Source organism: Babylonia areolata, chromosome 19 (assembly GCF_041734735.1).
Source record: "Babylonia areolata isolate BAREFJ2019XMU chromosome 19, ASM4173473v1, whole genome shotgun sequence".
Taxonomy (NCBI): Eukaryota; Metazoa; Mollusca; class Gastropoda; order Neogastropoda; family Buccinidae; genus Babylonia; species Babylonia areolata.
Window position 1 is genome coordinate 57,042,605 of NC_134894.1, and position 13,779 is coordinate 57,056,383.

The window sequence follows — 13,779 nt, forward strand, 5'->3', positions numbered from 1 at the left end:
TTTTATTTTCTGAAGTTGAAAAGTTGATTATGAATTTTTTTTGCTGTGAAAGAGAGATTGACATATTATTCAACATATTTGAATCTCTGTCTGTTGTTCATTACTTAATGAAGAGGGTTGACATCTTTCAATATATTTGGATCTCTGTTGCAGTCTGTTGTTCATGACTTAATTGAGAGGTCGGCATATTTTCAACCCATTTGATCTCTGTTGCAGTCAGTTGTTCCTGACTAAAATGGAAGTTGACATATATTTCTATATATTTGGATCTCTGTTGCAGTCTGTTGTTCATGACTTAATCGAGAGGTTGGCATATTTTTCAAACTATTTGAATCTCTCTTGCAGTCTATTGTTCACGACTTGATGGACGCGTTGGATCATCGCAAATATGAAGCCATTCAGCTCACTTTTAAACAGGTGGGTATTTTTTCACTTTTTGCACACATGAATACATGCATAGACATTTCATTCATAAACATAGTATACACTTTTTTTTTCCTAAATGTAGGTGTGTTGGGTTTTTTTACTGTAATATATGTGTGCATATTGTGTACCTTTTCGGGCTGGTTCAGATTGATGTATGTTTTCGTTCTTTCTCAGGTTTCTAAATACTTCAGTGAAATTTTCAAGAAGCTGGTTCCACAAGGGCATGCAGTGTTGGTGATGAAGAAGGGAGAGCCTGAGGTTTGTATGACAGTGTGGGTGATGTCTGCATGACACAGTTTCTTAGTTTTGAATGCATGTGTGTGTGAGAGATAGAGGAAGTGTGTTTCGTTTGAGTTGCACAGAATGTGTTTTAAACAGCCAGTTTATTAACCCCTAGGCTGCCTGCATGACGAGATAACTCGTCATGGCAAGCATGTATGCTTCGCTGCCTGCATGACGAGATAACTCGTCATCGAAATATTCCGACTTTTCCCTGGTTTGCATTCACTTCCTTGGCAAAAATAGTGGTAGCTTTAGCCTGGGGAATCTCTCTAGATTCTATTCATAGCTAGAAACCCCATCTACGTCATGAAGCAGTCCTTTATTTGAACGTTTTGGTTGGGTCACTGTCCAAGTGTTTGCCTGACTTCTCTCCTCGCTCGCTAAACAAAATGTCGGACTGACGCCGTGCTCAAGACATGCGATCGTGACGAACTAAATCAACCATGATTTCTTTCTTTAGCTGATGCTCAGAAAGAATTGAAGCGTAAATTCGAAGGAGAAGATAGAGATGAACATTTATAGGACGATCTGATAGAAAATAAATGAATAATGAAGAGAGTGGCCACGATGCGACTGTCAGTGAGTGATGCCGGCTGTACAGATCTTAGCAGACGACAGATGACCAAATTAGCAGCAGAGCGATAGTCTTGGCACGCAGCCAACGCGGTCTGATGAGAACTGAATCAAGTGACCGTGTGAGAGGGATGAGGAGGAGGGGGGTGGAGACTGAGGGGGCGTGGCCTCACATCCATCTTATCACTTGGAGAAGTCACAATGTATTGTGTATCTATCTCTTAAAAAAATATATATATATTGTGGTTGTTCTAGTATAATTTTGTGTTTTCAGATATCCATTTGTCCAGAAAATATGATGTTTTTGTGCAAATTACCTGACTAATGTTTGTAATGAACAAGTTGAAAATGTGACAAAAAACAAAACACTGATTTCAAAACAACAGCATGTCACTAAAAATATATAAAATGGGAAAACAGCATGTGTTTTGTATTCTTTATTCATTTACCTTTCAGAAAATATATACTTTTATGGGTCTTTCTCCAATAACAAAGAGCACAGAATTTTTTGAAAATTTATACCCGTTTTTTGTGAAAAAACCCTGGCAAATAGATTTCACTTAAATCTTATTTTCCTGGCAGCGAAAGGGTTAAACTAGATAACTTGGTAAGGATTATGTGTGTGTGTATTTTGCATGTTTCTTTGTGATTATTAAGAAAATGGAAGGGAAGGGAAGCATAAGCAAACAGAAGGATAGTGGGGGCAGATAATATTTAAAAATCTAAGACCATTTCTTGGACATAGTTGAGATGTCATATCAGAATGAAATTTCCTATATTTTTAGTTTGTGTAATTTGTCCATAGTACAAAGCCAAGTTAACATCAGAATGTCCAAGGATATAAGCGGACAGGTTATGTGGTGTCAAGTTCAGAAATAAGGTTATACACTATGGTTTACTTTGCTTTCCCTCTCTGTATGCCTTACTGTTACACCACATTGATGAAGTAAATTATTACTTGTGTACTTGAATGAACTTTGTCACCTGTGCTCACACCCACACTTGCATACTCACATTCTCATTCAGATTTCTCCCCCCCCCCCCACCTGTCTGTCTCTCTCTCTCTCATGTGATTTTATATCTTATATACAGTTCTTATGGAGTGATCACAGTTTGTGGCTATTATGACAGTTCCCATCATATGAGCTATATAGTCATGCTACCTGGCATTGCATATCTTTCAGTGTGTGTAATTTCTGAATATGTCTGTGTTTGCAGGGAGAGGAGGGACAGGTGTCTGTTCCGTTGGTAGAACAGTTCACAGGTGTTGGAATCAAGGTATTCCTAGTATAGATATTTTATCATATGCTGTGTGAATGTACAGTTTCAGCTTGACATTTGTTGGGTTCATAATTCTAGATGAATGATCTTACAGATTCAGACTCACCATAAGAAAATAAGTGATTTTGTCCCGTTTTCTTTCAATACATAATTGCATGAAGCTCTTTGTTTTATTTGATTATCTATTTTTCTTCAGATACAGTTTTGGGAAGCTGTTTGTATTATTTATCTGTTGAAAACAGGCTTTTTTTTTTCATTCTTTTTTCTTCAAGTACATAATCAAGGGAAAGTACTTTATCTCTCTGTACAAAGTGGCTTTTTTTCCCCCAAGAATAATAATGTTATCATTAATAATAATAATAATAATGATAACTGCAGAATAATTTGAGAATCGGTACCACTAGCTATAAAAACAACCAGAACATCAATTTATAAGAAAAACAAAACACACACAAAAAACCTATGAAATAAACAAACAAAAGGGCAAAGCTAGCATCCGCTTTCTGTTCTCCTGACAGGTGTCCTTCACGGGCAACAAGGCTGAGATGAGGGACATGCAGCAGTTGTCAGGTGGTCAGAAGTCCCTGGTGGCTCTGACCCTGATCTTCGCCATCCAGAAGTGTGACCCAGCTCCTTTCTACCTCTTTGACGAGATTGACCAGGCCCTGGATGCTCAGCACAGAAAGGCTGTCGCAGGTCAGAGTCCTGCGTCTTGTGTGTGTCAGATTCTGTTTATTGTGAGTCACTGATTGGCGTGACAAACAGGTTTTAACACACTCAGAGAATGGAACACATAACTGTTTCTGTGACAGCTTTTTTGGCTTGAAATTCCATCGACAGTTTGTAATTATTTGTATGTTTGTGCCTCTCACCTTGCAAACAGGTTTTAACTCTCTCCGGACGAAGGAATGCTCACGCATTCCTACACAAAACGGATTCGGACGAAGGAATGGAATAGCATTCTCCGAAAGTAAAATTCCATCACGCGCTGTACACGTGATTTTGTGATTTGCCAAGCAGAGTGCGCTATTCTGGGTCACTCCACAATCGAACAGTATGATTGGTCAGCCTGGCATATGTGGCCTGTCTCGCACACATGCTGACAAAGTCACTGACCGGTTGTCTGCTCGCGTGCCAGCCTGTTAGCATTAACATTCTCAGAATGTTGTGAAGTGAACAAGGCAGTGACGGCAACGTTTTAGGGTTGCCGAAATACTTCAGATGCTACAAACTGATACAACCAGAATTATTTCCCATCTTTTGATGATGCCATCTGTGACACCACTATGGATGCAAGTACTACACCCTAAGGCAGTCAATGGTGTTTTTAAGGTGGTTGTGTAAGACTGACCGCTCATTGAGAAGTGTGGGTTATAATGGTCATGGACTGTTGCAGACATGATCCATGAGCTGTGTCAAGACGCGCAGTTCATCACCACAACCTTCAGACCAGAACTGCTGGAACATGCAGACAAGTTCTACGGTGTCAAGTTCAGGAATAAGGTCAGTCCCTGTGGTTTTCTTCTCTTCTTGCTCCCACTGAATATGTACTTTACATATGTATTTTTGTATCAGTAGTGGTGGCTTAACCCTTGGAGCCCTGAGTTCCTGAGCAATTTTAACCCTTCTGCCTGAGCTCCTGAGCCAAAATTTGCAAATAATTGGTATTAAACTCTTTGAGCCCTGACCACCGCTTTACCGGTGGCAGAGAAAAATGACATAATGCCCGGCCACCGGTTGAGCGATGTGTAAACACTTGAAGCATGCAGTCTCAACCTGGCCCGTCAGGGCAGAAATCAGGGACAAAACGTGCGAGAAAACAACTGTACACAACGCAGCAAGTAATTGATATGCTTGATGATTTATCGGAAGTAGAGTATGACAAGGATTACTCTGATAGTGAGGTGGAATTTGAATCAGATGATTTTGCTACAGATACTGATGTTGAAAATGAATCTGAGCATGCAGAATCAGTTGATCAAAGGAGGCGTGTCAGGTTGAGACTCTGCACGCTTCATGGTAGAAATCAATCTTTTTTATCCAAAGCACATGCACAAAACACAGTGAGGGGGCGCGGCAATGTTGGTACTGCGTTCGCTGGCGTCAGAATATTACGGTTTTTCTGATTGGGTCTTCAATATAAGTCAACCAATAGCAAAACATGACACCGGTGGCCAGGCATTATGCCACCCCTCCCCACCACCGGTAAAGCGGTGGTCAGAGCTCAAAGAGTTAATGTTTGAGCACCTGCATGGGAAAAACTTTGAATTGCATATGCATATGTATTTTTTGTGTCAGTGGTGGGGGCTTAGTGGTTAGAGCACCTGCATTGTAAGGTATCAAGATTACAGCAGTTTTTAAGGATACGACTTAAACCAATTGTTTATGCACAGATTGTGTAACTTATGTATTATGGCTTGGTGAGTTAGTCGTATGTCATAGTAAAAAAAAAAAAAAAGACAAAGATGGTATTTTTCAGGAAATTCCTAAGACCAGTCATTGTTCGAAAGATTTATGCTTGGAATTCTTGTGGTCATCGATACAGACATAAATAACATTTTATATGCGGGTGTGTGCAGGTGAGTCATGTTGAGTGTGTCTCCCGGGACGAAGCACGAGATTTTGTGGAGGATGACAACACTCACACGTGAACATCGCCTCCGCTCTAGGGGCAGAAGTAATAGAGGCATAAGAGACACATCAAGGTGATTGTTGAGACACGTGTCGCAGAGAACAGTGGGGTCACAAGGAATTTACTGTGTACATTGGCTGCAGCTGACCCCTCTGACATCCTGACTGCAACATGAACAACAGTATATTTGGATTACGTTGAGATCAAACAAAATTCATTCTGCATCTCCTCTGATCTGAACCCTGGACCGATGTGCACATGTCACATATTGCTGCAAACAATTTGAAAAACAAGTCACGAAATCTGTTGCCTGCCACACAGCAGAAAACAATCCACATACTGCAGATTTATCTTGGAACATTTACATAACAAGTGTATTTTGTGGAGACAGTTGGTGTACGGGTGTGAAGTGTCCACGGTGAGCAGAATATGGGGACATATATCAACTGTTTCACTTCAAGATTGGCCAAACTTTGTTCGGGTAATTTCTGACTTTGTTTTGAAAAGCGTGATTCTAGGGAAAGAAAACCGTTGTGTTTTGATGGACTGGTTAACACTGTGTTATGGCATCTATTTGTCCTGTTTGAATGTTGAAGGGGAAAATCAATAAATTAATGAACAGAAACTGCCCTCATTTCCTCCCTCTGCTGCCCCCACCCTTGGTGAACACCATTGTTTTCAGACTGTAGTTCAAGTCTAGATATCTTCATGCTTGCACCCATATCAGTTTGTATTTGCATCTTCAAACTTGACTTTGCCATTTGGAAGTGAATCTGGTTCTGCATTTAGAGCATTCTGAAAGAGTTGATGCTGTTGACCTTTTTATTCTTTGTGGCCATGCTTTCTTTTTTCAGCTGCATTTCATATTCCTTTCCCATTTCTCAAGGCACAGTGGTGGAAATCAGACAAAATATAGCCAGAAAAGAAACGTCTGTGTTGTGTTCATAGGTTTTGAAGGGGATACGCAGGAGTTGGCGAGAAGCATCTGCCAGAGTGAGGATTTTTCCCAAGAAGAAAGAAACTGCTAATTTTAAAATGGAGCTTGAACAGTCGATAGCTGTCGTTTGTCATTTTGTTTGTGTGTCTAATTGGTCCAGGTTGCTTGGGCTTTGGAGGATGTGTGTACACGGTTTTCATACAGATCCAGCTGTTCATGAAAACCACTTCATTCCCATGGTGTCCCATTCTCGGAAACACTTTTAATTATTTTGTACATTGACAGAGGCAGCAAAGCGTACTCTTTTTCTTCTTCCAAACTTGTATTATACTGTGTAAAATGATGATTTGTTTTGTACAGAGGGTGGTGTCATATTTCTGTTATTGTCAGCAACATGTCATTTGTTCCAAGTTCCTGACCCTCTGTGTCTTCTGCTCATTCATTCACTTGTGTTTTCAACTTGCAAACACTCTTTCCTTTTCTGTCTCTGTGTGCTTGTGTGTTCCTTGCTTACTCAGATGTTGACGAATCTGTGGCCTTCTCCTAGAATATGATTGATGTTTCACCTCGTAGTCTATGAATAGCTGTGCCTTGCTCACTGCTAAGGCTTTAGCAAATCAGTTTGATCAAGAGGTGTTCAGCATTGTGCACGCTCCTTGCACGGTGATGGATACAGATTATTTTTCATCAGAAATATTCAGATGACTTGATGGTTCTCTTGATGAAATCACTCATTTGGTATGCTCCTTACTTTGGAACAGGTAAGGGAAACTGCAGTGGAATGATTCATACAAGTCATGCCAGTTATTTTGAATGGCCATTTTGGAATGAAGATAATTTTCAAATGGATTTTTTTTTTCTTCATAGGCTGTTATTTCATCATTTGAGTGTGGCTGGGTTGTCTTCTCATGCATTTACGATGATAGCTTAAGTGAACAGCTGGATGTTCAGTGTTGTTTAGGTTATCAAGGTTGTTCATTTGAGATGGATAAAAGACAGTATCAACATAAGAGATGTTGGGATGAATGATGGTGATAATTATTTTTATGATGGTTTTTTTTTTTTTTTCATACTTGTTGACTGTACATTTGGGTGTAAAGTGTGGTAATTGAGAAATGCAATCTTTGATGATGTAAATGTCAGAGTTGTTCACTAAAACAGATTTATCCAAGGTTTTGTCCATTTTTTGAGCCAACAAAGCAAATGTTCTGTACGCTGCACCATTCAATGCCAACCCCTCTTTTTTTTTTTATATATAGATTCAATTTGTACATAAACAAATTACATTGGAGAGTTACTGATTTCAAGCGAGGTGATGTGCAATTGACAGATAAAACTGTTTCGTAGAGTCAACCATTTCAGTACAAGTCTGTTGATATGTTCCCCAGCTTTATCCATTTAAAAGCTTTGAAGAGGATTGATGCTGACCACAAAACTGCTCACCAGTTATCTGTTAAAGTAACCAGGCATGTCATTTGAACTTGGCGTGTTATGTTTTGGGCAGCTTGTATTTGTATTGATGAAAGAACTAGATTGTACCAGAGCTACATTGGATGTCCAACCAGTTTTCTTAGGTAGAGATGTAATCATTTGATCCTGTGGTCACAAAAAAGCTCTTTCCAGACATTCAACATTTAAGTCTAAAACTATATGATGGTTCCAGAGAAAACTAATCTAATCTGATGCTAAGCTTCAGAGATGAACTGAACAGAAAAAATACCTACTTCAGGTATTTGAGGGTATTAAATATGCAGTCTTGCGCCATAGAAAAACTATGTTCTCTTATCAGGATTACTGCTGGGTCCTTTATGATAGCTGTGTGCGTTTGTGAATGTATGTTTTTCTGTTTGCAGCTGTGCGTATACTTGCACTCTATTCAGAAAACAAAAACATTAGGAACATTGCTTGTGCTTTCCATATCAGCAATTCTAATTCCTCACCATTAAGTTTGTTTAATCCTCAGATTTATGTCAGCTGCAGCTCAGAAGAACGGTAGTGTATGGAAGTACACTTTTGTCTCTACAGGTTTCTCTGTGTGCCATCCGGGCTGCTCCCCAGGGAGAGTGTGTTGCTACACTGACAGCGCCACCTTTTTTTTTCATTTTTTTTTTCAACCTGCAATGCTATTTGCTTTCCTATCAAAGTGGGTTTTTCTATAGAATTTTGCCAGGGACAACCCTTTTGTTGCCATGGGTTCTTTTACTTGCGCTAAGCGCATGCTGTACACAGCACCTCAGTTTATTGTCTCGTCTGAATGACTAGCGTCCAGACCATCACTCACGGTCTAGTAGAGGAAGAGAAAATACTGGGGACTGTGGGGTTTGACCCAGTGCGCTCAGATTCTCTCACTTCCTAGACGGACACATTACCACCAGGCCAACACTCCACTGCTTTCAGCAGAGTGAAGATGGTAGGCTTTCGCACACTCAGTGTGATTGGAGGTGCTGTGATTGATATGAGTGTCAAATGTGTGCCAACTCTGAGCACTAGATGTTTATGTCTGGTCATTGCACTGTGGAGTGGAGCTGGATGTTTTTAAGTCCCGTCTGGGTACTTCAGCTTCCACACCGTTCTGGGTTGCTGAATACAAAAGACATACCAGATAATTGTAAAGATGTCAAATCCTCGCCTGTTAGTATTTAGCTGTAGTAAGCATACAGTACAACTTCTGTTAGTATTTAGCTGTAGTAAGCATACAGTACGACTTCTGTTAGTATTTAGCTGTAGTAAGCATATAGTACGACTAATAATTCCTGCTCCTTGTTTACGCTCAACACCTCAACTTTGGTTGTGTAGTGATCAGTATTTATAAACAATTCTACTTTACACACACCCTCAGCTTTGATAGTGTTCAGGCTGTAGATGTTGAAGTTATCAAGAATGCAGACTTCTTCCTCATCTCGGATAGTGTTTAACAAGATGTTCAGCTCTTAGATCTCAGTATGAAACCCCTTTCAAGGCAGAAAGTATGGTTTCGATTGTGTGTGTGTGTTTGTACTAGGTCTGAACATATGTTATTGCTTTTCTTTTATCTTCGTTTTTATTTTTCAAATTAGGGGAAGAAAATTGCTGAGTGAATAGTATTTTATTTTGTAAGATACAGTTGCCAGACCTGATAAAACTTTTACTGAAAACAAAAAAAAATTCTTTTAGCTTTGTTGTTTTTGTTTGTTGTTTTTTCAAATTAGGGGGAGAAAATTGCTAAGTGAATAAATATTTATTTTGAATCATATAGTTGCCAGACCTGATGATAAAACATTTACTGAAAACAATTAATGATGTATTGATGGTTTCATTTGATAAAAGGCAAATGACAGAAAATGCTGACTGCCATTTTTATGGTCGGAGAAAATGATAAAAGGTTTGGGCGGTTGGGGGTGGGGAGATTCCCTATTGCAATATGTCCAGGTTTATGTCTGGTAATCTCATTCTCAGAGGCGTTTTTGTTAGTTCTCTTGAGAAATTCATCAGTGATTTATTGTCAGTAAACATTTATTTCAAATATTTATATCAACTTTAGTGCATTAGACGGATTCAAAATCATGCTGGTCTGGTTGCAGTTAACCTTCAGTATACGAAAAATGAGTCATCTGTATTCTCTGTTAATGACAGTCTTAGCAGGTCCAAAAGAGGAGCTGAAATGCTATTACAGGGTTAAAGTTACCACTCTCTGAACATGGTCTAAAGAACCGAGAAAGGAAGAATAATGATGTATGGCTTAACACATTTGATCAGTTTCACTCTTATTTTATTGGGTTAGTTTTGTTCCAAGGGGAAAAAAGATAAGTATGTATGGCAGAGCAGAACAAATGATATGCGAGATTATCAGTGGTTTAGTATGTTCAGTAAACAGATGAAATGATTACCAGATGGAGGAATTGCATTATGTTGCTATTGATGTGAAATTTTTGGTTTGCATCATAAGATCATCATGTAGTCATTGATTTTTATTTGGTGATTGAGTCACATTGGTTATAATAACTGACATTTAGATAAAGCATTTCCTTTCTTATTTCTGTGTGTATTTGTATAAAGTACACCATTTTATGATTTGAGTTGATGTATCAGATTATGGACTGCAATATTTGAATGGATTTGTCCTTCCTTTAAATAATTAAACAATGCATTTTGTTTACAACATCTTGACCAGGTGATGGTCTTAGTCTCGTCTGTGACATGACTGTAATTTGTAAAATACTTTGTTGCTATATTATATTTAATGTGTAATTTACAGAAACAGACATCTGACATTTATTCGTTTGAATAAGTCACTTGCCGTTTTTATTAAACATATTTTCAATGTAAATGTTCAAGTGAATACATTTGTGTTAATGCGAGAGAGTGTGCTAATCGTTGCTGGAGATGGTTCAGGTTCAAAGTTATCTAATTCCTTTTACAGCAGTAGTGGCGTCCATCTGCGTGATAATACAGTGGAATAACTCCTGTTTTTGTTCACATTGTGGAGCTTGAAAGCACTAGAAGTGTTGGACAAAAGAATCCTGGAACTGCATTCTCTGTTGCAGAATTTTCATCGGAAAGCTGTGAAACTGCACCAACTACACAGTGATTGATAATAATAGTATGTTTTTATAGTTATGACATGAAAGAGCTAAGTATTATTTTACTGCATTCCAACACCCTGAGCTGCTTTAACAGTTAAATTTAAAGCTTACTTTTAGTCAGACAAAATACACTGGTACACACCATTTCACACTTGTGTGTGCATGCACATCAGAAAGATCAGGTTAAAAAAATACAGGGGTAAGATGAAAGTGCATTAGGTGGTTAAGTAAATGAAATGATTACTTGAAAAGAGATATTGTTTGTGTTTTTTTGTTTTTTGCTGCCCCATCATCTGCACCGTTTCAGTGGCATTACTCCCACGCTGCTCATTTAGATTCCCCCATACATGGCCACACCCGGGTTCGTCCGCAGTTCCAGCGTCGACAGTCCACAGGGAACCATCGATGTTAGGTCGCCAGGAGGCCACACACCGGAGGAGACCCTGCACTGCTGCCGAGTCACTTCGGTGGTGCTCAGTGGTGCCTGTTCTGTTTTAACGTACTTAGGACGCGACCTACTAAGCCCCCTACTAACGACAATAATGGCTTAGTCGCGGAGCCAGACTGAGTGAGCGTCTCTCCCAGAGTGGAGACCGCCACCACGTCCCTCAAACAACAGCCCCCCATGAATCTGCCGACACTGATGACATTGACAGGACTCGCCCCAAGCACGGAAGTGGAGGGGTATCGAAACTAAGGTCACCATGAGAGCAGGGCATGAAAAGCCCAGACTTGAGACTATTTGTTTATATTGATGACGATGAAGGAGGAGGATGACGATGTTGCTATGGAGGTCCATTTTGGTTTGGGACTACGTGACAAGGTTGTACTCTACGCTTCCTGTCATAATGATATCCCGGCGTTAACAAGGCCCGAGAGATACAGACATTTGCAGTGTTGGTCAGGTAATTTGAGCAACACACCCAAAGACGCATCCTTGAAGTGGATGACGCTCGACTGTGTGGTCCCGGTCTCCCCATTTAAGCCCACAGCACACTCAACTCTGGGTAGGAGCCGGCCACAGGCCGAAAAACCCACCTCTGCTGGGATTCGAACCCGCGTCCTCCCAGCCGTCGGTCCGCGACGCTAACCACTTCGCCACGGCGGCTGGTTTGTTTTAGCAGAGGTCTGTGACTGGCAAGTAAAGGCTGTTGGATTCAGATTGCACAGCCCCAAAATCCAAAAGCTCGGCCACAATGCTTCTCACCAAATGGAACAATAGAACACCGAATATTTGTCATCAGCAGAAATAGGCAAAGGATACATAGACCTTCATGGGACATGATTTTGCATGTTGAGAAGTACAAAAAGATAGCACTTTCATTTAATGTGGCCAATTTTTATTAAAAAGGGGATAAAAGAGGGGAGTTGTGGCATGATAGATTTATGAATATACATGACCGTCCAGTCAACAATCACCAGTTCAAATAAATTCTTTCCTGATCGCAGTAATTTTGGAATGTCCTCACACACACACACACGTGTGCACGTGGGGGAAAAAAAAAGATTGCCTGCTGTCAGCAACTGACTAATGGCGATGTCATCTCTACACTACCCATCACGATCTTGAAATGCAAGCAGTAATGAAACAGTAGTTAGGATCATATTGAAGAGCCTGGAAAAAAAGAAGTCTTTTTCAAGGCTCTTTGTTCAAATTGAAATCAGCTGCAAAAGCGACAAAACGCAGCTATTAAAAACCTGTATTTGTGAGTGTTGATAAGTTGAGGAATGGAGAGTTGATTGAGAAATGGAGGGAAAGTGAAATTAGTCCTGATGCAGGGAGAGAAGCTCAGAAGACTGCCCTCACATCACCTACACCACAGACTGGAGCAGCCCACCAAGAACCGTCTCAAACGTCAGAGCCTCAACCACCAGTATAAAGCACTCAGAGCACAGCACAGCGATGTTCTGGCGGCAAAGGGGGAGTCTTGCACTGACCTTGCCTTGCCTGACTGGAGGCTCGACCAAGAGATAGAGGCCACCATCAGCCTCGGAGTTCCTGGCATCACCACCAAAGACCAGCAACCAGCTACTCTCAAGATCCTGACTGGCCATGATAGAGGAGTCCTACCCAGCCAGCTCCTGGACCCATGTACACACGGACGGATCAGCGGAGGAAGCCACACACAACGGAGACAGTGGTGTCCACATCAGATTTCCCCATGGAGAGTACAGCAGCATCGCACTCTCTGGAGGAAAGCTCTGTTCCAATTTCAGAGCTGAAGTCCTGGCCATTAAAACAGCAGCAGAATTCCTCTCCTCCTGTGGAAAGCCCCTTACCCAAACAGCCCCAACGACCCTCTAGTGGGTGCCTGCACATGTAGGCCTCCCAGGCAACGAGCGTGCAAACCACCTTGCTAAGGAAAGAAGCCAGCTCACATAGCCAACCGTTCCTGCCACATATGAGGAAGCAAAAACTCTCCTCCGCAGCAGATTCCGAAGAGGCTGGGTCACCCTGAGCGGAGGCTACCAGGCACACCAGGATCCCATCAGGACACTGGAGAGGAGACACCAGACTACCATCTACCGCCTTCGCACAGGACACTGCGGCCTCCGAGCACACCTGAAGAGGATTGGAGTGGCAGCCACATCCCTATGTGATTGCGGCCAGGCTGACCAGACCCCATCCCATATTCTCCAAGACTGCCCCATGTATGAGAAGATGCGGCAGCAGTCCTGGCCTGGGGGTGCTGACCTCAACACCAAGCTCTTGGGGACGGTAGCCGATCTTCACCGGACGTCCGAGTTTGTGGCATCCCTCGGACTTCGACCCTGACTGCGTAGCTGTCGAACGCAAAAGAAAGAAATTATGCTGTTCAGCCTGCTAAAATTTGACAGAACTCTTATCTCTCTCTCTCGTGCATGTGAATCAGGTTTCATATGGCGAATTCTGTTTGTTATCTTTATGCAGATTATCTTTGCACTAACTGCCTATAAACCCATCCCCAAACTCCCTGATACATGTATGTGTGACCATAGCCAAAGCCATGTGCCTAGAACATTAATATTTCTTTGTGGAATGAACTGCTGTCTGAGGACATTCAAAGCAGGACAACATAACACAAGTGAGGCCCTGAACTGAGAGA

General features: G+C 41.1%; 1 protein-coding gene across 1 annotated transcript in view; it reads left to right on the plus strand.

Moving 5' to 3' along the window:
- LOC143293877 (structural maintenance of chromosomes protein 3-like) overlaps positions 1 to 6,189 on the plus strand; it is a 38,752-nt gene extending 32,563 nt beyond the window's left edge. The window contains exons 28-33 of the mRNA XM_076605205.1: positions 346 to 417; positions 601 to 684; positions 2,500 to 2,559; positions 3,081 to 3,258; positions 3,959 to 4,065; positions 5,142 to 6,189. Of these exons, the coding sequence (XP_076461320.1) occupies positions 346 to 417; positions 601 to 684; positions 2,500 to 2,559; positions 3,081 to 3,258; positions 3,959 to 4,065; positions 5,142 to 5,213 (573 nt within the window). The 3' untranslated portion in view covers positions 5,214 to 6,189. The remainder of the gene's footprint in view (positions 1 to 345; positions 418 to 600; positions 685 to 2,499; positions 2,560 to 3,080; positions 3,259 to 3,958; positions 4,066 to 5,141) is intronic.
- Positions 6,190 to 13,779: the final 7,590 nt, after the last annotated feature.